General features: G+C 34.2%; 1 protein-coding gene across 5 annotated transcripts; it reads left to right on the plus strand.

The window, feature by feature from the left end:
• Positions 1 to 14,351: 14,351 nt before the first annotated feature.
• Positions 14,352 to 16,630, plus strand: LOC107413548 (uncharacterized). Of its 5 annotated transcripts, XM_060819427.1 has the most exons (3): positions 14,352 to 14,923; positions 14,975 to 15,428; positions 16,104 to 16,630. In XM_060819427.1, exons 1-3 carry the CDS (start codon positions 14,423 to 14,425, stop codon positions 16,337 to 16,339), a joined length of 1,191 nt encoding a protein of 396 aa, XP_060675410.1. In that variant the 5' UTR covers positions 14,352 to 14,422; the 3' UTR covers positions 16,340 to 16,630. The 5 variants fall into 5 exon arrangements, with proteins under 5 accessions (XP_060675410.1, XP_060675409.1, XP_048326282.2 ...); XM_060819426.1 differs by having other exon boundaries at positions 14,353 to 15,428; positions 16,104 to 16,626; XM_048470325.2 differs by having other exon boundaries at positions 14,357 to 15,394; positions 16,050 to 16,177.
• Positions 16,631 to 21,965: the final 5,335 nt, after the last annotated feature.

The following is a 21,965-nucleotide window of genomic DNA, read 5'->3' on the forward strand; positions in this document are numbered from 1 at the left end:
ACTTAAAATATGAATAAATACATTTTAAAAAATACTAATTGGAAATAGGTGATAAAACAAATTAAATACATTTAATTTAAATACGGCTTTAAAACTTTAAGATTTGAAATTCATATCTGAAAAATAATACTTGACGCACCACACTATATACCAGTGATACCCTACGATACCCAGCGTCCCAAGCACCGTCCGGCGGGAAGTTAAAGAGAGAAACTTGCATACGGTCCCTTCGGTGTCCCGATCTGGGCTCGTCGGTGGTCCGGTGGTTGCGAGATTTGGTGGGCTGGCTGGAAATGGAAGGAGTAAGGTGGTGGTCGGGTGTGTGTATGGGTGAAAGGGGCAGAGGATGGTGAACGGAGGGTGGCCGTGGGTGGTGGCTTCTCTGTCTCTCTCTCTCTCCGGTCACACGGGTTTGAGCCAATAAGAGGCCATCCCATGGGTGCCACTGTGCACTCACAGGACAGGCTGAGGGCTTGACATGTGGCGCACATTTTTCACAATAACACCATTTAATTAAAAATAGTATAAAATAATGCTGTATTTGAAAAACTTTGCGAGTCGATAACTTTTTAACCTGGTGTCCAAATTAGGCGTGCCAATAGTCTATAGACTTGTATCGACGAGTACTTTACAACCATACAAGAGTCAAATCAAAATTCCACATAAATAAAAAGTTAAACTTGGCATCCTTGGACAGCTTGGACCACAACTTGCCTTGCGCATAACTTTCAAATGGTAGCTCCGATTTCGACATGCTACTGGTCTACAAACTCGGGACGATACGTACTTTGAAATGATGCCTCGATCAACGAAAAATTCCATCTAGGACAAAAAGTCAAAATTTTGACCCTGTTGATGAATGGTCAACGTGCAAAAATTCCGATGTACTTTGGCACAAGGTGTTACAATACATGAGTCAAAGCTAAATTTTATAAAAATAAAAAGTCAAATCGAGTGCTCTTAGACAGTTCGGACCACATCTTGTTTTGCCCATAACTTTCAAGCCGCTACTTCATTTTCGACATGCTACTAGTCTATGAACTTATGTTGACACGTACTTCACAATGGTGCCTCAATCAACATAGAATTCCATCTGGGTCAAAAAGTAAAAACAAGACCCATTTGGTCAACGACGGGCAAACCCGGTTAACGCGAGAAAAATTTTGATATACTTCGAGATGAAGTGTTACATTGATCGTTATATATAATTTTCAAAGTTTCACCTACATTCAATATGGTTAATGTTAAGGATGTTCACAGAAGAAAGAAAAATATTAGGGTTTTTATGATCTAACCGCATATGATTTTATATATTTATATGTTATATAGGATTCCATATAACATATAAATATATAAAATCATATGCGGTTAGATCACATATAAAAAAGTTATATGTGACATTGCTTCCCAAAGATAACATATGATTTCAACAGTCCTTAAATGTTATGGTTTCACATTCAAATCTCCCATTCAATTCAACAAAAAGAGCAGAGCTTGCTACAAGATATAATTTCACATTCTAACCATACAAGACAAACATTGCCATCACACTGAATAACACAATATCATAAGCATGGCTCATAATGATAAAGGTTCAAAATTGAGTAATTTATAAAGAAACGAGTCACATTCTAAAATAATCCATTATGAAAATTATCAACAAACTCATAATCCAAACAATGTAGCACGAACAAAGGTTCAACAATAAATTCTTTACATTAATGCAGATCAACTTGCATGATATTAGATATTTTGTTCAAAGAAGCAACTTATATTAATGGGGAACAAACCACCACCAATGCTTCTCTATCTCTCTCTCTCTCTATCTCTATGTGTGTGTGTGTGTGTGTGTGTGTGTGTGTGTGCTTGTTTCTGCAATTTTCTTTGTACTCACTTGTAACTCTACGAACTTAAATTTTTTGCTCAGTCCTTCACTTGCTCCTCCAATGCTGGAAAAAAAAATTTAACATTATTAACAAAATTTAAGTATTTATAGTGTTGTAGCTATTGTCACCTACATGAGGAGAAAACACTAGCGGCAACACATAAGAATACTTCATAGCAAAACATGTCATATATTATACAGAACAAATAAATTTCACAAAGTTCTTAGTCGTTTTTAAACTCTAGTTTACAAGAGCCCTCTGTTAGTGAAACTCAAGAGTTTACATGTATATATATATATATATATATATTAATCCCTAGAAAAGACAATAATGAGAAAATAACAAACAATTTTCCAAATATATCATTAGAAGGTTACAGTCAATCAAAAGCATACTTAATAATATGAAGGCTTTGACACTTTTACTAATTTTCTAGGAAATGTGACTAGCATGAAGATTTCTCAAAAAAATATCATTAATATTCATATTTCGTCAGATTAATCAAGATATGTAATCAAAACCAAGAATCAAATGAACAACTTACTTAAACTCTACTAGTCCATGTGTCCAAATACCAAATTAAAGAGATTAGTTTGTATATGTTTTACCTACAGCTTAACATAGAACCATAGAATTTGGACATATAGCTCATCAAGTTAGATTATTCTTATAGGCCTTACACTGCTTCCTTTGCATCCTCCAAGAGATAAACTTAAGCAAATAACCTTTTACCTAAAAAAAAGAAAAAAAAAAGAATTATGAAAGAAAGGAAAGAAGTACCCAAAGACACTTGATTCAATCTTCAGTCCAAATATTTTGTTTGATTGCAAGAAAAACAAAACAGATTAAATTAAGGTATATGCTTGGCAAGGAAATATTAGATTCTACCTTCTACCTAAATTTAGTAATTTTAATCTCTCTAATGAAATTAAACGTTTCAAAGAAAAATGTAAGGGGTCATGACAAAAACAAAAACAAGAGCAAAGCTTTTACAGATTGGATTGATAGAAAAGTCCAAATTAGTATATGCATTTTGAATCAATTAAAATTTTCAAAAAAATAAAAAAAAGAAAAAAGTTTCTATCAAACATATAAAGAGTTTATGGTTTTCTTTTTTTCTCTTACTCCACATGTAACACCCCATCCCTTCAAGGTTGACCAAGGCACCATTGCGAAGTACACATCAATCCGAGTCCGTAGACTAGTAGCACGTAAAAAACAATGTTACGATTTGAAAGCTATAAGCAAAACAACTTGAGGTCCAAACTATCTGAGGGTGTTGGAGTTAACTTTTTATTCTTATAAAATTTAGCTTTGACTCATATATGGTTATGAAGTACTTGTCGATATGAGTTCACAGAATAGCGGCACACTTGATTCGGACATGCAGTTTGAAAGTTACAGATCTGTAAAAATTTTTCGATACAGCTATGAGTGTGCGTGAATAATGATGCCACGTGTAACATTATACACAATGCCATGTGTCACGACAAGAAAATGCCACATGTCAGCCACAATTAAATATTACCTTATTTTATTATTTTGATATTTTAATATTATTTTATTTATTTTTCTTTTTCTTTTTCGTTCTTTTCTTTCCCCACATAGGGGAAATACCCCACGACCCCCTCTTCTTTTTCTTCTTTCTTCTTCATTCTTTTTCCTTCTCTTTTTCTCCTCTCGGGTCTTGCCCGATTTCTCCATCTTTGGTCATCGGGCGGCCACTGGCGAAGCCCAATCGCCGTTGAGGTATGCTGCCAAGTTTGGTGGCTGGCTGATCGACGATGCACCCAAACTGGCTGGTGAAGCCGACGGCAGCACAATTTCCTTTTAGAAATCTGTTTTTTGTCTCATTAGCTTTCTATAGGTACCTCATTTGTGAAAGTATTTTAAAAGATGTCATTTTTGAATAAAATATTATTATTTTAATGTGATAATATGAAAAATATATCTGTTTAATATTTAAATAATTATTGTTTATATTGGGGATGTTAAATTTATGTTGAACTGAATAAGTATGGCTGTGGGATAATATTTTCAAAAGTTTTGAAAACTGTAGTTTGAACCGCTATTAAATTATTATTAAATTACTGTTAATTTTACTGTGAGGTTATGGTACCTATTAGAATATATTTTTGTATACTTATTTATACGTAAAGTTTTATGTGGATTTAATGATATTTGTTGTGAATTGATTTGAAGGTTGAGGAGTTAATTGTATTAAATTGCTGTGATAACAAATATATGTTATGCATTTGATTATTTACTTATTTATGGAATTGAATTATTGTGAGAGAGATTAATAATATTAAATTATGATTTATGATTTACAAGATTGTTTTAAGGACACTGTATTGGTTATTTTTAATTGATGTACCATATAAAACCAGTGTCTCAGATCAGTATTATATTATTATTATTATAGCACGCAATTTGCCACGGTATTGTGAGGTTGATTTCATTCAATGGTTTATCATTGCCATAGACCATGATGTCGGGTTTATCTGATGGTTTATTATTGCCACAGTGTTGTGAGATTGGTTTCATCCAACAGTTTATTGTTGCCATGAACAATGAGGTCAGGTTTATCCAACGGTTTATTATTGCCACGATGCTATGAGATTGGTTTCATCCAACGGTTTATTATTGCCACGGCCATAAGGTTTGGTACGTCCCGACGATTTATTATTTCCATGGCACGTTTCATATATTGAATGTAACACCCCATCCCGAAGCATGTCGGAATTTTTGCACGTTGACCGAGGTTGACCGTTGACCGAAGGGGTCAAAAGTTGACTTTTTGATCCGGTTGGAATTCTAGGTTGACTGAGGTACCGTTACGGAGTACACATTGGCACGAGTTCGTAGACTGGTAGCACGTTGAAAACGGAGCTACGGTTTGAAAGTTTTGAGCAAAACAAGTTGGGGTCCAAACTGTCCAAGGGGTACCAGAGTTGACTTTTTATTCATGCAAGGTTGAGCTTTGACTCATGCATGGTTGTAAAGTGCTCGTCGATACGAGTCCGTAGACTAGTGGCACGTCCGATTTGGACATGTGGTTTGAAAGTTATGGACCTGTAGAGTTTTTCAAATACCGTATTATTTTAATATTATTTTTTTAAAACGCGTAACGATGTGCCACGTGTGACTTAATGAAGGTGACCATGTGTCACCATGGTGAAATGCCACATGTCAACCATGTGTAAAATCAAATTATTTTTATTATTATTTTAAATAATAATATTTTTATTTAATTATTTAATTATTTTTATTTTATTTCTTTTTCTTTTTCTTTTCCTTTTTCTTTTCTTTTTCTTTTTCTTTTTCTTTTCTTTTCCCCACGTGGGAAAAAAGGGCCAGGGGGCCCGATTGCTTCTCTTCTTCTTCTTCTTCTTTCTTTCTTTCTTCCCTCCCACCGACCGTCTCTCTCTCTCCTTGCTGCACTTTTTCCGGCCACCGGGACCACGCACGCGCCGGCCGACGAGGAAGCCCACAGCTGGGCGACACCGGCAGCCAAGTTTCCAACCTAATGGCCAGCTGACGCGCCGGGATCGGCCTCCATAGCCGGCGGCCGGTGTGCCGCTGGTTCGGCCATTTTCCGGCAGCCACCGGTCGTGCAACCAGTCCTTTCCCACTAATTTGGACCCTTTGAGTCCGATTCTGAGCTCCAATTAACTCAACTCCCGTCGATTTGCAAGATACGAAGGGATTAAAACCGGCCGAACCTTTCCGGCCAAATTCCGGCGACCTCCGGTGGAATTGGGGTCGATGGAGACCGGATTTGTGATCCTCGTCCCACGAGCTTCGATTTGGTATATCATTCGCCTATTTTGGTTAACGTTTGTGTTTGACCCCCCGGGTACCGGGTATTATTTACCTGATTAAAATATTAATTTATTTGACTGTCTGTGAATTTTGTTCTAGGAGCACCGGTGAGTCGTGGAATTGATCCCGTGGTGGATCATGGGTTAATTGCGTGCTCCAGGTGAGTGACCCACCTTCAAAAATTATTTTGGGCAATTAATTATGTTTAATTGATATTTCAATTGGTATTTAAATTATGCTCATGTGGTGTGGTTTAATTATGGTTTTACTGTGGTTTAATTTATTTATTATGCATGAGGAAGGTGTATTTTGGTAGTATTTGTACGTGGTTTTTAAAATTTATTTTTCGGGTATAATTGGGTTAAATATTTTACGAAAATATTTGGTTATATTTTATAAATTATGCCCGCGGTATTTTTATGGTTGCATCTCGTACTTCGAGGAAATTGTGGTTTGTTGGTTATCAATGTTTCGTACCGGGTTATTAAATTAAAATATGTGGGATGGTAAGTGTGAGAATTTAATGTACTTCCCACGGTAATTTTGGAAAACGGTACGGTTGGTTATAAATGTTTATTTTTAGACGCACTCATACAGTATTGGTGTTCTGGTGTATGGTGTATGGACACGTGGTAGCACGCGGTTATTATGTGGTTTAGCGTGCGGTTATTACTTCACCCATGAGTTGCCATTGGACCGTGGGCAGGCAAGGTTATTGTTGTGCGCAGCCGCCCCCCTCCTTGGCCGGGTTGATGGTTTTAGCAGCGGTACTGTCGGGACGCCGAAGTGACCGTTGCAGGTTTCTCTCTTTAACCCCCCGTCAGTCGGTGCTCAGGACGCTGGGTATCGGAGGGCATCACCGGTATATGGTGTGGTGCGTCGGTGTAAATTGCAAATAATGTTTTAAACCCCAAAGGTGTTCTAAAATTATTTATTATAATTTATTGCAGTTTATTTATATTTGGGGTATTTATTTATTTATTTGTTGTTTATTAAATTATTTGGTCTCTTGGTTTTCGGGGAGTATGTACATCGGGTTTTGTGAAAATGTTTTTAAAAGGGGACCATTTTCAACGGAGTGAATAGTGAGGGTTTTGAGAGAAAGTATTACTTCAATTGTTTATTTATTTATTTATTTAATTGTTCGGTACTGGTTAATTAAATTCTTTTATTTTTATATTATTAATATTAAAGGTGTTCGATAGTTAGGGTCACTCACTGAGATGATTAGCATCTCACACTCTTAAATTTCGTTCCTCTAGGTCCAGGTTGGAGACGTTGATTGTCCGGGGCGAGCCCAACATCTCAGTTCGTTGTCGAAGGTTCAAGAAGTTTTTCTTCCCTTTTTCCTCTCGAACTTGTATTGTTTCTTTATCTGTCATTTTATAAATTCCACATTTGTTGTATAATGCTCTGTATACTGTATTGGACGTGTAGTTGTTCTTTATGCACTGGGTTGCTGCCGTTGTTTTTTTTTAAGTGCTGCAATTTGTGGAACCAATCTGTAGTAATGTGGGAGGAATAAGGGGATATTTTTAGAAGTGTGTTTTCAGTGCAGGTAATTTGTGGTAAGTAAATCCCTTAGGAGAGGTGCTGCCGGATTTTCCGTTGGAGGGTCCGGTGGTATTTCCCTGGGATCAGGGCTTGTCTAGGATTCCGGGGAAGAAATTTTGGACGGGTCCTGACATTGAAGGTCGTGAGATGTATATATATGTATATGTGTATGTTATGTTTGTATTACACCACACGGGGCGACGATCCGATGTGGTTAATAAAGAGCTAGCCTCATAACTATGTTGCCTATGAGTCCAGAGAATCGGATGGCCGATTTAGGCAATCATCTTATACTATATTGGTAGCAAGGTACCGGCAATAGCTTGAATTATGGATCGCGCAGCATATTGGGGATTATTGTTCGTACCTCCGATGCAGGTGTATATTTTATAATATGATTTTAGTTTTAAAATATTATTTTATCTTATATTATCTTATATATTCATAATCGGATTTTCTAATATTATGCTTCATTGCTTTTATTATTATTATTATTATTATGATTAATATTATTTTTATTGTTATTAATATTGCTATTATTATTATTGTTACTGTAATTGTCATTATTATTCATTATGATTATTTTTAGTATTAAATTCATTATTTGTTATCATTAGTATTACCATTAATTAACATTGTTGCTACTATTTTTATTATTGGTATTTTGTGATTAGTATTATTAATATTAATATTGTTATTATGGTTATCAATTATTCTTTATTATCATTATTATTATTATTATTATTATTATTGTTATCATTATCATTATTATTATTATTATTTTTTTATTGGTATTATTATCATTTATTGTTATCTTTATCATTATTATTATTTTTGGTATTATACATAAGCCTTCGGGCAAGTGTATAAGCCTTCAGGCAAGTATGTAAGCCTTCGAGCAAGTATATAAGTCTTTGGGCAAATGGGTAAGCTTACGAGGAAGTGTGGAAGCCTACAGGCAAGTTATGGTGTTATTGTTATGAATATTACTATTATAAATTGTCCTGTTTTCTCTTGCTTACGTTATGTATTGGAATTTTTTAAAACGATATTAACATGTAAAATAGTACTAAGTGGGTGGTGTAGGCGGACATGAACATTTAAAGATATATTTTTGTTCCTTATCTATTAGTTCATTTCTATCTTTCGTATGTTTTTATATAGTCTGATATCAGAGTGCGGCAAATTGTGGAAAATATTGTAGTAAGGTGGGAGGGATAAGATGATATCATATAGGAGTGCGTTTTTTTGCAGGTAAATTTTAGGACATGTTCTTCCCTTAAAGGTGACGCTGTCAGATTTTTCATAGGACGGTCCGATAGGGTCTCCTTAGGATCAGGATTCACCTAGGATTTCGGAAATGAATCCTATATGGTTCCTAACACCATAATTATAATTTTGTCTCTTGTTCTATAAATTATAGTATAAACTTACGGGGGTAATTTATTATCAACAGCCAATCACTTTCTTAACCTATCCCAATTACCCACTCAACTAACTAGAAATTTCAACCATAGGAACCGGTATTCTGAATGAGACTTGTTTGTCACCACCAAGAGGCATCCAGCACTTAGTCATGTTCCAATTTACCATCATGACGATATGAAACCATTATAAAATCTCTCTTAAAAGATAATGAAACATAACTTCAACGAAAAGAAATATTACAAGAATTTATGTTCTCTCTTCAAACAAAATAAAAGACATAGCAATTAGAATTGCATAGGCAAACAAATAATATAAAGATTTTTCCACTTCCACAACATAATAGCCAAAGTAAAGCATAGCCAAGATGACAAACTCCAAACCAAGTTGTTTCTTTCTATGTTCACTACTTCATATTCATGATGTTTAAATCAAAAAAATATGTTATACTATCCAAATGATAGAACTACAATCAATATTCCCACATTTCCTAAAACCAAATTACAATCAAAATTCTAATAAATTCTAAATGGAACAAACGAATTCTTAACCAAAAATAAATAAATAAATAAATTCTCAATTACCTTCCAAATAACTATATCACCACACTCCTTCACCAGACTTTAGCTTTCTCTGCATCAATAATAGACTCCACCAACCTAACAACATTCTCCAACTTTCCCTCAACATTTACAACAACATAATCAAAGTTTCTAACATGCTTTGCTTCCTCTCTAGCAATTGCAATCCTCATAAGAAGAGCTTTTTTAGTCTATGTCTTCCTGTCAATCAACCTCTCAACAAGCTTAGCTTCACTTTTTGCAATAAAAAAGATAAAAATCGCAGAGTTCCCAAGTAGCCTCCTCAATGTTTTAGCAACTTAAATATTAACTCTAAGCTGGTTCTGTCAAATATAAAAAAGAGTTTATCAACTTGATAGTTAGATGTGCAAGTTAACACAAGAGAATAGAACCACCATGAGAATCTCATATGGGATGTAGATATTGAGTCAACAATTGTAATTTCAGCCAATTCTAAGCATAGCCTTTCCAAGAGTGTTGAAAATATTTGATGGGAACTCGCCTACACCCGTGCAAACTACAACTCGCTCGGCTGCTGATCCTGTGCAACTGAAGACGTGGCCAATTACTAGGGTACAAGATAAGAGGTTTAAGGATAATTTGGTTAGCTTCATCAAGCTATGATTAAATCTTAAGAAGGTATGATTATACTTGAAGAGTCTAAGCCCGTGCTGAGCATCCAAGTTATGAAGGCATAAATGGATCCAAGAAGCAGTTTTAGTGCATTAATGGACTCTGGGTAGCAAGGGATTGGTTTGTTAGCTTATGAATGTGATTAATCTCACCAAGAGGTCAGAAATCAAGCTAAGATAGAAGTAAGGGTGTTCAAGCATGACCAAATGTGCATAAAGTTCAACATGGCCGAATTTTGCTATTTTGGCACTGGAAAGGACCTTTCTTGCATTTCAAGCAAGCTTTGCTTAATCCAATCAATGGTAACGTATAGGAACCAGTTCTAATCGGATTTGATTTGGAGCCTAAATTAGCTAGTGATTGGACAAAGACAGCTTATTTGGAAAACTAGTCAACTACTTTCCAAATCTTAAATTTGACTTTTGTTTTAGGAAATAATTTTTTATTTGGTTTTTATTTAATTATTTGCTGGACAAATTAATTTATGAAGGTTGATATTTTATTATTTGATTGTAAATTAATTAATTCCTTTTTCAAAATTAAGCAATTAATTAATCCAAATTTGTTTAGGAAAATACTTGCAAATTTCGGCCATTACTTATTATTTTTCTATGTTGGCCAAATTTGTCCTAGTTACTTTAAGGTTTTATTTTAGTCATTCAAACCCATTTAAGGGCTTATTTTTCAATGAAGCACACACTACATTATTATCCAGAAAATTATTTGTGAGAAGATTTATCTTTGTTCTCTTTGAACATCTAAAACACCAAATATAGATCGAGTGTTTTGGTTTGACTTATCAATAGAATATCCATAACCTATTGTAGTGTCTTAATCATATATCAAGGTTTCTAATCACCAGTTGGTTAAGAGGTCAAGGTGACAATTAGAATCTGAACTTAATTTCGATCCGGGCTTATTTAATACAGGTTTAAGAGCAAATCGACCTAGGTTCATACCAGTATTCAAGAAGCATTGAGAAGAAACAATATGCAAGGGGATTCAACTTTAATATAAGACAAAGTAAGATGAATATTTTTCATAAATTTCCCAATATAAAATAAAAATTCACAATCTTCATGGCAAAAGGCAACTTAACTTCAAAATTTCCAGCCAATTAGTGTAAAATGTTTAGCTAATTATCTAAAATATGTTGGTATTTTAAATGAGATCTCTCTTAGCATAGAATATCACTTATAGTCTTAAACCGTGTATAGAAGCTACATAAAATATTTCAGCAACATATACTCATCAAAATATGAAAAATGTAATGAAACAGTCACTATGCTTCAAGAACCAATCATAGACACTGGATGTAGAATCACCAGCCAAAACAAACATAAAATGCATGACCGTTAGTAAAATTTACATGGTCCTAAATTTCAAGAAATAACAATAGAAACTCAATTAAAAGAATAGTAACAAATTTATAGAGAACCATTGTACAGGCTTGTATAGTATAATATATACAATCACATAATTTCTTAAGACTCCAAAGAAAAAGAAAATTTCAATCATTCATTCAATCACACCAAACACATGGATTTCCCATACAAAAATTAGCTAAACTGTATCCAAATTTTAAATTCACACGAAAACATTGGAATCAAACATAATTAGAAGCTGATCATTAGTGACCGCATATGTTTGTGACTTCATGAGATGAAACAGCCATGGGAGATACAAAAAGTGGGAAAAAAAAAAAAAAAGCCCTTCGATCAAAATCTAAAACAAAAAAAAGAATGAAAATTGGGTCATCAAATCCAACAAAATTCACCAAAAAAGCTAATAATAAGAAAACTACTTTTTCGTAAGAGAGAACATAAAAAAAATAAAATAAAATAAAATAACTAACTAGAATTGAGAAATTACCGAAAGAGATAAGAAAGGGAATGAAAGACAAAGAGATTGATAATTGAATGGTTTTGGATGATTTCAATTTTGGTTTGGTTGGTTTTTTTTTTTTTTTTCCTGATGGAAAAAGAAACAATCAAAGGGGAAATAGAATTGAGAATGGGGCTTTTTCGTTTGGTTTTGGTGTAGCAGACCTTTTCTATTATTTAATTGTAATATGTAGGTGAGTGTGTGTGTGTGTGTGTGTGAGAGAGAGAGAGAGAGAGAGAGAGAGAGAGAGAGGGAAAGGTGATGGAAAGACTTTTTGGACCTTCCTAGTAAATCTACACCACTACGATAGCTTCCTAGAGCAATCCAGTCTAAAAATTAAGCTATCATGTGAATCACTTGCATTTTATATCAACTAGTACACACACAATGATTAAGCTTCTATTCCCACTTCCAAACCTCTACAGAAACCCCATGAAACCCATAGAACCCATGATACTGCAGAAATTGAACATTTGAAAGAAACAAAATTCATAATTCCATTAACCAAATAGACTTACACAACCCTCACAGAATCACTTGATGGTTGTAGCGGCAGTAGCACAGATGCAACCTACAGCTGCGGCGACGAGTAGCTCTTGGTGGGACAACAGTGGTGCAACGATGATGAATGAGAGCTCGAAGTAGGGCCAACAGTGTTGTGTCTCTCCTTTGCCTCTAGGTGGCAACAATGATCGAGCTTTTCGAAAGGGAAATTAGAAAAGGAAACCCTAGCTACATTTTGAAATCAAAATAGAGAAAAAAGAAAAAAAAAAGAAAAAACAAAAACAAGAAAAGAATAAAAACCTACATTTTGATAGAGAGAGAAAAAAAAAGGAAAGGAAAAAAACTTAATGAAGGATATTTTGGTCGAGATGAATTAAAAATCGGCTAGTTTTTTCTTCTTCTTTTTTTCTTTTTTTTTTTTTTAAATTTCCATTTTTCAACTTTTGATTGGACAAGTGGCTATTTTTTAACAAAACCCATCAAAGAATCTCATACTGAAAAAATTATTATAGTGTGTGTGTATATATATTTATTTTTGTCAAAAAATACATAAATCCTGCATCATAAAATGTGCTACTAGTCTCTTACTAATAATATATTAGCTATTGCAATTAATTGTTGACAAAAGATTGATGATGTATTGTTTATGATATAGGATTGAAATGCACAGTAATATAACTATATATACATAATTTATAAATTAAAAGGAAGTGAAAAAAGACTGATTTTTGTAATAAAAAAAGAAAAGAAAAGGCAGAACTCAACAACAAACACCCTTTGTGAAGAAGGAAAATACACCGTAATTAAAACCATTGTATTATTCATTATAGGAAGATATATGTATTTTCCCTTTCGGCCCGCCAATTTTTATCTAGCAAAACAAGCTGCATGATTTGGCTCATTTCCCTCCTTTGCAAACCACAATATCCATATTGTGATCCTGAATTGAAAATATTTAGTAAACAGTAAAAAACCAAAACAAAACAAAACTAAGTTTGATATGTAAGATGAACAGAAACAAGAAAAAAGAAAAGAAAAAGAAAACAGAGAGAAATAAAATATGAAGAATTGTTAAAAAAAAATATTATTCAATCTGGAATTCGTTAAAAAAAATTTAAAAAAAATGATGCAATTTGTATTATGGCCGTGCACTTGGAGGCATTATTAATTCATTATACTAATAAGAAATCAGTTAACCTTCACAAAACTACCAACTATAAGCTTGACATATGGCATATATAGCTTGTCTAGTAACCGAAGCCAAAACTTTCAATGCTAGCAAATGTATATTTAAAACACAATATTATTATATTTATATTTATCTTTAAATCATCTAATTGAGTTCGGCTTTGGGCTTTGAGGCCGAGGTTTCCAAATTACAAAAGGGTTCAAAAACCGAATCATTCTAATCCGAGCCTACTCTTAACCAGTAACTAAGGACATGTGTGGGAATAATCCTTGAGGAACCACTTCCTTCCTCTCTGGGAACTTTTTTTTTTTTTTTTCCCTTCCTGACAAAATCCTCTCTAGGAAATAATTTGTGAGGAATCACCTAATCGGACATCTTCTAAAATTGCCAAATTGATGATTTTTCTAAAATAAAATTACTAGAAATATTTTAAGATTTTTTTATTTTTTTAGTTAAACACCATAAAAAAAATAAAAAATAAAAAATAAAAAGGAGATTTTAACTTCTTTGTAGTACTTTTGGAGCTTTAGAAATCACTCCAAAATGGATCCTAAACTACTTAACCTTGAAGTAGCTTTGCATGGTGCATCATGATAGAAAGCAATTATATAGCCATAAAAATAAAGAACCAAAACCTTTTTTACTTTCCTCTGTCTCATTTCAATTATTGTACCAAAAAAGCCAAATGTGGCTAAATTTTAACATTTCACTTCCTTTTATATTTGATCTTCGTGTACTCTCCAATCTTTCCTGGTCGTCTTCTCTTTGCCTTTTAAAACTTTTATCATTTCTTCTTTGACCTCTTTCCCACAAAATCCAAATGGGTATCTTAGTTGAGAAGTAACTCCATCCCCTAAATTATATAAATAGAGTTTGCTTTCAAAATATCCCTATATCTAGCTAATTGATTCATACATACACAAAAATCACATAATTACATCATGGTGCCGCGCCACAGACTAAAAATGGGAGCCTCTATGAAGGCCAAGTCCCGTATTAATTTGAAGCTTCTCATCGATTCAAGAGGTCAGAGAGTCCTATTCGCCGAAGCCGGGAAGGATTTTGTTGATTTTTTGTTCACCCTTATGTCTTTGCCAGTTGGTACGGTAATAAATCTGCTGTCAAGCAATGCCATGGTTGGCAGTCTTGGGAAGCTTTACCAGAGCATTGAGAATCTCGATGACACACTTATGCAGCCAAATGTTGACAAAGAAACCTTGTTGAACCCCAAACCACCAGCTCTTAATGGTGCAAATCCGATACCTCTTTTGTTGCCCAACAATAACATTCGTTATGAGCATGAAGGTAAAAATATGAATGTATTCCCACAAATCAACAACCATAACACATTCGGATTCGCCGTAAGTCCATCATCATCAACATCCTTAGTCGGAAGTCTATCATCATCACCATCCTTATTCGGAAGTTCACCATCATCAGCATTCGGAAGTTCATCATCACCATCCTTCGGAAGATCATCATCATCACCGTGCTTCGGAAGTTCATCATCATTACCATCCTTCGGAAGTTCATCATCACCACCATGCTTCGGAAGTTCATTATCATCATCAGCACCATCCTTCGGAAGTTCATCATCACCACCATGCTTCAGAAGTTCATTATCATCACCATCCTTATTCGGAAGTCCATCATCATCACCATTCGGAAGTTCATCATTAGCATCATCCTTCGGAAGTCTATCATCATCACCATCCTTATTCGGAAGAAAATCATCATCATCTTGTGGATGTGGAGAAGGAGGGTTTGTGAAAGGTGTGGTTAATTATATGGTGATGGATGATTTGGAAGTGTCTCCAATGTCTACCATTTCAAGCATAGCCATCCTTAATAAGTTCAATGTTAAGGAGGTTGGTGCTCTTCAGGATAAGATGGTTTCCATTGGCATGAATGAGGTATGGGTATACTATTTTCTTCTTTTGATAAAAGGTATGTGTACACTCTGTTAGCTAATTGGTAATTAAGTACGTATTTTGAGTAATTGGTTAAAATACATTTATTTTTATTACAGATATTGGTCAAAGAAAAAAAAAAGTACTTTATACCGGATTAAAGTGGTCATAGTTAAGATCTAATAATTCTGTATTAATTTGATATTTTATTTTGTTTTATTGAATTCAATTTTAAAAACTTGTTTGCTCCTTTGCGGATGGGCAAGTAGTTAAATTTATTATTTTCTCGTACAACCAACATGCTCGAATTCCCCTATTGGTAGGCTTGGTCTGATAGTCAAACCATAAAAAATAGTACATCTTTAGGTGCACAGTTTAAACCTTAATTTTGACGAAATTCCTCAATTCTCCAGTTGTATGAGTTTAATGCTGCCCCCCCACCAAAAAAAATAAAAAATAAAAAATTCCCCACCCCAATGTCAAAAAAAAAAAAAAACAAAAATTAAAAACTATTTACAACATGTTATTTTTAATATAATTATATTTAAATTCTTAAAATTGAAAAATATATCTTTTGTTTCTTTCCTCTTTTGAAGCATTTAAAAGTATGCATTTATTATTACTGATATATTTGGTTTTTTTTTCCAATATTTTGGAGTGTGAATTAGGTCTAATACACATATATTGAAAAATATGTTGTTATTGTACATAGGGCTTGAAATTATTGAAAGCAGCTTTGCAGTCAAAAACTGTTCTCACCGATGTGTTCCTGGGGAAGGAAGCAACTACCAAGATTTAGTTGATATTAATTACTCTATGTGTAACGGCCCAGTCCACCCGCATCAAAATATTGTCCTCTTTGGCCCAGGGTTCACTCCATCTCTCCCCCCGGGCCTCAAGGTTTTGTCAAAACGTGTCTTGAAGGAAAAGGTATCCACAGCCTTATAAAGACTGCTTCGTGCCCCTTTCCAACCGATGTGGGATGTTGCACTATGCTTCCATGTATTATAACTATTTAATCGATTCCAGGTGGTGGATATTAAAGAAAAGATTTATAAGCTATAGTTCTTGATTCTGCAAATATTTTATTGTTACTACTTGAGGGGGTAAGAATGTAAAATTTGATGAAGATGTTTTATTGGAAATGCCTTTGTCAAGACCCATCCAAAATTTCTCACCGGAACCCTAAACAAGCCCTGATCCTAGGGAAACCCTACCGGACCATCCAATGGAAAATCCGGCAGAACCTCCCCTAAGGGTTCGACTTACCATATATTTCCTGCACTGAAAACACACTTCTGTAAATATTATCTTATTCCTCCCACATTACTACAATATAATTCCATAAATTTGCATTCTTTCAAAATAATAACAGGGAATTAATGCAGTATTTAATAAAATGTATCCAATACAGTATACAGAGCATTATACAAATAAATATGGAATTTATTAAATGTCAGATAAGGAAGCAATACCAGATGGAGAGGAAAGAGGGAAGAAATGCTTCTTGAACTTTCGGCAATGAACTGAGACGTCGGGCTCGTCTCGGACGATCAACATCTCCAAATCCTTGTACCTAGGGGAACGGAATTTAAAAATATGAGATGCTAATCATCTCAGTGAGTGACCCTATTTACTGTACAATTATGATATTAATAATATAATAATAAAAGAAACTTAATTAATCAATACCAAACGATTAAATAATTAATAAATAAGAATTAATTGAAAATAATATTTCCTCTCAAAACCCTCACCATTCACTCTGTTGGAAGGTTTTCCTTTTTAAAACATTTTCGCAAAACCCAGTATTTTATGCCCCACAATCCAATAATAATTAATTTAATAAATAATTAAACAATCCAAATACCAATAAAATGTAATGAAATATAATAAAATAAATTTAGAATAGTTGCATGAAAGAAATATAACATAAAAGAAAAATTCAATATATAATTCACATAATTTGATTAAATAAATTAAGATAAACAGTAACAAAAATATAATTTAAATAATTATAAATAGATGATAAAACAAATTAAATGCACTTAATTTAAATACAATTTTAAAACCTTTAGGGTTTGAAATTTCTATCTGAAAATTTATACTTGACGCACCACACTATATACCAGTGATGCCCTCCAATACCCAGCGTCCCGAGCACCGTCCGGCGGGAGGTTAAAGAGAGAAACTTGTATACGGTCGCTTCGGCGTCCCGACAACACCGCTGCTTAAACCGTCATCCCGGCCATGGATGGGGACGGCTTATGTGCACCATATAAAACTTGCCTGCCCTCGGTCCGATGGCAACTCACAGGAGACATTATAACTTGCGTGCTCATCAACATATACAGTACAGAATACCAGTACTGTATGAGTGCGTCGAAAATAAATAACCAAATTTTATTATAAAAAGATACATAATTTTTCCAAAATTCACCGTGGGAATTATACCATTTTTCAAACTCAACCTCCCACATTTTTCTTTAACATGTCCAGCATAAATCCACCGATAATAATATACAAATAATTTTCTTCCCAAATCATAAAATCAATCAAATAATATTCCAAGGCATAATTATACAATTTGAAACCACCAAACTTAAACCAATATTTCCGTGAAATATTTAAAATAAAATCATGCCCAAAAATAATATTAAAACCACAGGAATTTCATATATAATTGAATTCCACAAATCCTCAATACCATAAAATAATTTCCACAATGCATAAATTTATATAAATGCATTTTTTTATTAATTAAAATAAATTCACCAATAAATTCCACAATAAATCAATTAATATTAAAATCACAATTCTTTTAAATATCAAATTTCCATCAAATCTAAATTTCCATAATTTGTCAAAAATCATATATTTCAATTTATTCAAATATGGGCATTCAAATTTAATTCACAATTTATCTAACAATTAACATAAAATAAAAACATTCAAATATTAAAATATCACACTATAATTAATTTGACTCCCAAAATTAATTTCGAAGGTGGGTCACTCACCTCGAGCATGCAATTAACCCAAGATCCTCCATGGGATCAATTCCACGACGCATACGTCCTCCTAGAACAACAATATTACACATCTCAAATAAATTAATATTTTATTCGGGTAAATAATACCCGGTACCCGGGGGGTTTAACACAAACGTTAACCAAAATTGACGAGTAATATACCGAATCGAAACTTGTGGAATGAGGATCACAGATTGAGGCTTACCTCTCGGAGATCGGACTGGTGGTGGCCGAAATCTCGCCGAAAAGCTCACGGATTTCAAGTCCTCGATTCTCTCAATTCGTCTCGAATTGGAGGAAAACGACCTCGGATTTGGGTTCAGACGATTGGAATTAGTGGGAAAGAAGGGGCGGTGTAGCCGGAAACTAGCCGAAAAGTAAATTTCCCGGCGAGCCGCCGTGGTCACCGAAACCCGTCACCGCCGGCGGCGCGTCCGGTGGCCACTGGCCGTGATTTTTGTTGGGAAGGTAGATCTGGTGATGGGTAACTCAACGGGACCGGCGGTGAGGCAAACGGTGGCCGGAATAGGGAGAAATCTGGGTTTGAAGAATTGACGCTGCCGCCGAAAAAAGCCTCGATCCGGGCGCATTGGCGATCGGTTGGTAGTGATTTTTGGCTGGCCGGCCGGTTTTTAGGTGGGCTTTAAGCTAGGGTGGCACGTGTACTGTTCCGATGGCCGAAAGTGGGTGAATGGCGGTGGCCGGTTGGTTTCTCTCTCTAGAGCTCTCTCTCTCTCTCCTCCTCTCTTTCTCTCTCCTCTCCCTGGCCGGCTCATGCGTTTTAGCCTAAATAAAAGCCCATCCGTGGGTGACATGACACTGTTCACTCACAGGATTGGCTGAAATTGCAACACGTGGCACACACTGTTCACTCAAACCAAATATATATATTAAAATATTACGGTGTTCGAAAAACTTTGCATGTCCATAACTTTTTGACCAGATGTCCAATTTAAGCGTACCGCTAGTCTACGGACTCATATTGACGAGTACTTCACAACCATGCATGTGTCAAAGCTCAACTTTGCATGAATAAAAAGTCAACTCCGGCACCCCTTGGACAGTTTGGACCTCAACTTGTTTTGCTCATAACTTTCAAATCGTAGCTCCGTTTTCGACGTGCTACTAGTCTATGGACTCGTGACAACGTGTATTCTGTAACGGTATCTCGGTTAATGTGAGATTCCATTAGAAGCAAAAAGTCAACATTTGACCCCTTCTCGGTCAACGACAATCAAATCCGTCAACTTTGGTCAAATTTGAGAAATTTCCGGTGTACTTCGGGACGGGGTGTTACACCTTCGTTTTGATAAACCATAAAAATCATTATTTGATTTATTAGTTTTTACCTTTTGCAATGACATATATGAATTTTAAAGAATTTTTATTTTATCATCTGAATCAATGAACTTTATGTAAATAGTTTAAATTTAAATTTAAGTAATAGACTTAGTTATGAATATATATTTTAAAATATATAATTAATTTTAATGTTTTGTAATTTATCATGAGTGGAGTTGGTTAGACTCGAGTTTATTACTAATTTAATATGAACTGAGTTCATGAGTTTGAGTAAAATATTTCCTAAGTTTAGTTACTTTTCTAATAAATTGATGTATTAAATTCATGATTTGAAAGATTATAAGTGGTTATTTCCATCTAAATTATTCTGAAAACATTCAGCTCAATTACTAATTATATCATTTTTTCAAGACTTAATCTAGTTGTATGATCAGCTCAAGTTGGTTTCTCCATGAATTCTAAAAGTAATTACCAGCTAAGAAAGTAATGTTCTTTTGTTTTTTCTTTCAAAAAAAAGTTTTTTTTTTCTCTGTTTTCTTTTCGAAAATTTTTTTTCTCTATTTTCTTTTTGAAAAGAATACTTTTCTTATTTCTTTTCTTCAAAATACTGGGTACAACTAATTTTTTATTTTAGAAGTTTCAAAAACATAAAATAAAATTATAGCAATTAATGTGTGAATATATATAGCTTCGTGAAGGGAATGATGCGGGAATAGTACCTACTCCACAAATGGCAAAATTCCTTACCACTATGTGATAAATTTTTTTTTTCTTTTTCGAAAAGAAATATTTTACAAAAAGAACTTTCAGAGATACACATATCAACTTGGATAGCTTAATCCCAAGATTCAAAATAGCTCAATTTCACAACATCTTGAGCCAAAACACGAGCTACATTATTCGAATCTCGACGCACAAAAGAGCAAGAAAAGTTCCCATGCAAAATCCAACCATACCTTAATGTCTTCAACAAGAAAACAATCAGAACCCATATAACAATATGTAGATGTGCTAGCTTGAATTGTAGCTTTTGAATCATTTACCAATTTAACATCACAAAAACCAAATTGAACAATAAATTTCGGACCTACTCGTAGAGCGAATAATTCGGGAATAAGTGCACTGCATTTCAAAAAAGGAATAGTTGTTGTTGGCATCAACTAACCATGCACATTTTGTATCAATATTCCGACACCAACATTGTCGCAACTTTTCAAGATACCTCCATCCACATTATATGTATGTTCCAACACATACAATATATATGTATGGAAATTTATTTTTATTTAAAAACTCAATTTTTTTCTTATTGCATTTTCCAATTCTGCCACTGCCACTTCTATTATGGGGAGTTTTTTTTCCCTCTCTCTCTCTTTCTCTCTCTTAATATACAGGGCTTCATATTGCTGAAGGCATTTTTGACGACAAAGACTGTTCTTGCTGATGTTTTTTGTTCTTAGTGATGTCAATCTGGAGAAAAGTATAGAATAGATTTGATCATCATAGCACAAAATGGCATCATAGTTAGGCTTTTATGTGATCTCTTTATTTGTTTCAATGTGATGTCTTTGTTTTTTAACTACTTTTTGTGGTAGAGTTAGAATTGTTGGAAATTGAAGTGTATATATATATATATAGATGTTGCGCAAGATAAGCTGGGCTTCATCATTATATATAATTTTCAAAGTTTCACCTACATGCAATATGGTTAACGTTGAGGATCTTCACAGAAGAAATATAGAAAAATATCAGGGTTTTTATGATCTAACCACATATGATTTTATATATTTATATGTTATATGTAATCCCGTATTCACTTATTGCCCGTGATATAACCTATTTTGCAAGCAATTTTTCAATGGATTTGGATTTGGGTAAAAAGATAGACCTGGCCCCTATCATCCATGACCACTGACCTCCATAGTCACCCACCCCACTTCGGCATTTCTAATCCTCCTCGTCCCCATCCAAATGAAAACAAAGAAAAATAACCAGCTTCAACACACAGTTCCTCATTCCAGGGTAAGAAAATTCAGAGAGAGTTTGGAAAGAAAATTTCTGGACCACTTTTCCATCCACTACGTGAAAATTGATATCTAGCGATACTCACTTAGCGACGCTACGAAACAAACTCGTTTGAAAAAATAAAAACACGACTCTGAGGTTAATGCATCAGTAAAAATTCAATAAATATATGACGCATCCAAAAACTGTCGACCTCAAAAGGTCGCTAAAACAAA

Source organism: Ziziphus jujuba, chromosome 8, assembly GCF_031755915.1.
Source record: "Ziziphus jujuba cultivar Dongzao chromosome 8, ASM3175591v1".
Classification (NCBI taxonomy): Eukaryota; Viridiplantae; Streptophyta; class Magnoliopsida; order Rosales; family Rhamnaceae; genus Ziziphus; species Ziziphus jujuba.

Coding starts and splice junctions, on each gene's coding strand:
- LOC107413548 (XM_060819426.1), top strand. CDS start 14,423: ATGGTGCCGCGCCACAGACTAAAAATGGGAGCCTCTATGAAGGCCAAG. Junction 15,429..16,103: donor TTTTCTTCTTTTGATAAAAG/GTATGTGTACAC, acceptor TATTGTACATAG/GGCTTGAAATTATTGAAAGC.